The sequence below is a fragment of the Acanthisitta chloris genome, unplaced genomic scaffold (assembly GCF_000695815.1).
Source record: "Acanthisitta chloris isolate BGI_N310 unplaced genomic scaffold, ASM69581v1 scaffold38677, whole genome shotgun sequence".
Taxonomy (NCBI): Eukaryota; Metazoa; Chordata; class Aves; order Passeriformes; family Acanthisittidae; genus Acanthisitta; species Acanthisitta chloris.
Window position 1 is genome coordinate 1 of NW_008682692.1, and position 1,661 is coordinate 1,661.

The 1,661-nt window shown below is 59.8% G+C and overlaps 1 protein-coding gene across 1 annotated transcript in view; it reads right to left on the reverse strand.

Moving 5' to 3' along the window:
* Positions 1-228: 228 nt before the first annotated feature.
* LOC103805956 (serine/threonine-protein kinase receptor R3-like) overlaps positions 229-1,661 on the reverse strand; it is a gene marked incomplete at its 5' end in the record, with an annotated part of 1,655 nt that continues 222 nt past the window's right edge. Inside the window, 2 exons of the mRNA XM_009078621.1 lie at positions 229-363; positions 448-583. Of these exons, the coding sequence (XP_009076869.1) occupies positions 229-363; positions 448-583 (271 nt within the window). The remainder of the gene's footprint in view (positions 364-447; positions 584-1,661) is intronic.

Consider the following 1,661-nt stretch of genomic DNA (forward strand, 5'->3'; position numbering starts at 1 on the left):
TCCTCCTTGGCTTTTTTTTTTTTTCCTATTTTTTTTCCCTCCTTGCAAATCCAAACGGCTCCGAGGGAGGGGTGGGAGAAGCGGGGGCTGCGAGCAAACCCCTTCGTGACCAGAGCTATCCCAGCGCTGGTTTGGCGCCGTCCCCAGTGCAGCGTGTGAGCGGCTCCGGCGCGTTCCCTTGGCGCCGTCCCCAGTGCAGCGTGAACGGCTCCGGCGTGTTCCCAGCGCTCACTGCTCCGGCTTGGGCTTTTCCAGGGAATTGTTCAGCTTCTTCAGCGTCTTTTTAATGCGCAGGGCGGTGAGGCGAGCCGAGGGGCTCTGGTACCAGCACTCCTTCATGATTTTTGCCAGCGCCGACAGAACCTGGGGAGGCAGAGAAAGAGGGATAAATGGAAGGGTTTAATGGGAAGCAAAGGGGTGGGAGGGGAGCAGCCCTCCAGGACTCACCGGGTCGGAGAAGAGGCGGTTGGGGATCACAGGGGTCTGCTGGTCCACACACACCACCTTCTTCATGTCCTCGAAGCTGGGGTCGCTGGGGACGGCGTCGAAGAAGGGTGGACGGTACTCCTCCACGATGCCTGTGGGAGAGAGTGGGGTGAGCACAGGGTTCACCCCTCATCCTGCACATCATGGGGGTCGTGGGGGGCATGACCCGGCTGCCCCCTGCCTTGGGGGGCACACGGGGAGATGACAATGGGCTGTGCTGCAGCGCAGTGGTAGTGATGCTGCCCATGGGGCGCATGGCTCTGGCACTGGCTGCATTGTGGGACCTCACTGGGATGCACAGGGTGGCAGGAGCTGGCTGTGGCAGCAGCTCTTGCACTGCTGGTGACTCTGGCACCAGCTCCAGCCCTGGCACTAGTCCAGTGCCAGCCCCACCATGAACACCAGCTCTGACAACCAGCATCATCCTGCAGCACCGTGGCCGCCTCCACCCGTCACCCCACGGCCAGCTGGCCCAGCTAATCTCCTCTTAGTGCCTCCATATGTCTGTGGCCCAGCAGAATTTAACCTCTGTGGGATGCCCTGAGGCCCCACCAGCTCCCAGCACCCCAATTGGTGGCTCCCAAACCTCAGGGTCCCCTGGAGCCCTCATTCCTGGTGCCCATCCTGGAGGAAGAAGGATGCTGGAAGGGTTAAACCCAGCTGGCTGAGTGCATCCCTGCACATGGCTGGGGTAATTCGGAGTAAATGTTTAATCTGAGGGAGCCTTGGGGCCATAAATGAGATTATCCTGACCAGACTGTGCCTGGGGGGACCTCCTGCCTCGCCCGCCAGCGCCCACCACTTAATTAATGCTCCTAATGGACTTTGGATGAGCAGCACTGACTGGGCAGCCCTGAGGAGGTTCCTCCCCAGTGCAGGGGGACCCCAAGCCTGTCCCCAGTCCTGAGCTCCAGAGCCAAGCCCCAGCGGCCAGAGGTCCTGGCCGTGGCCAGATTCCAGGCAGCGCTCGAAGCCGCTTGTTTTCTAATCAGCGCTGAACAAACAAAGCACTGATTGAGTCTAATGGGCCCTTTAATCAGGGAGCCGGGTGCTGACACTAGATTACAGTGTTTATAATTTACAGCTAATCTTCTGGGCGAAGGAAAGGGGGAAAAAAAAGCAGCAAGAAAAGGAGGGAAGGAGGGAGCAGGCACAGAGCCTCGCGGCGAAAGGGG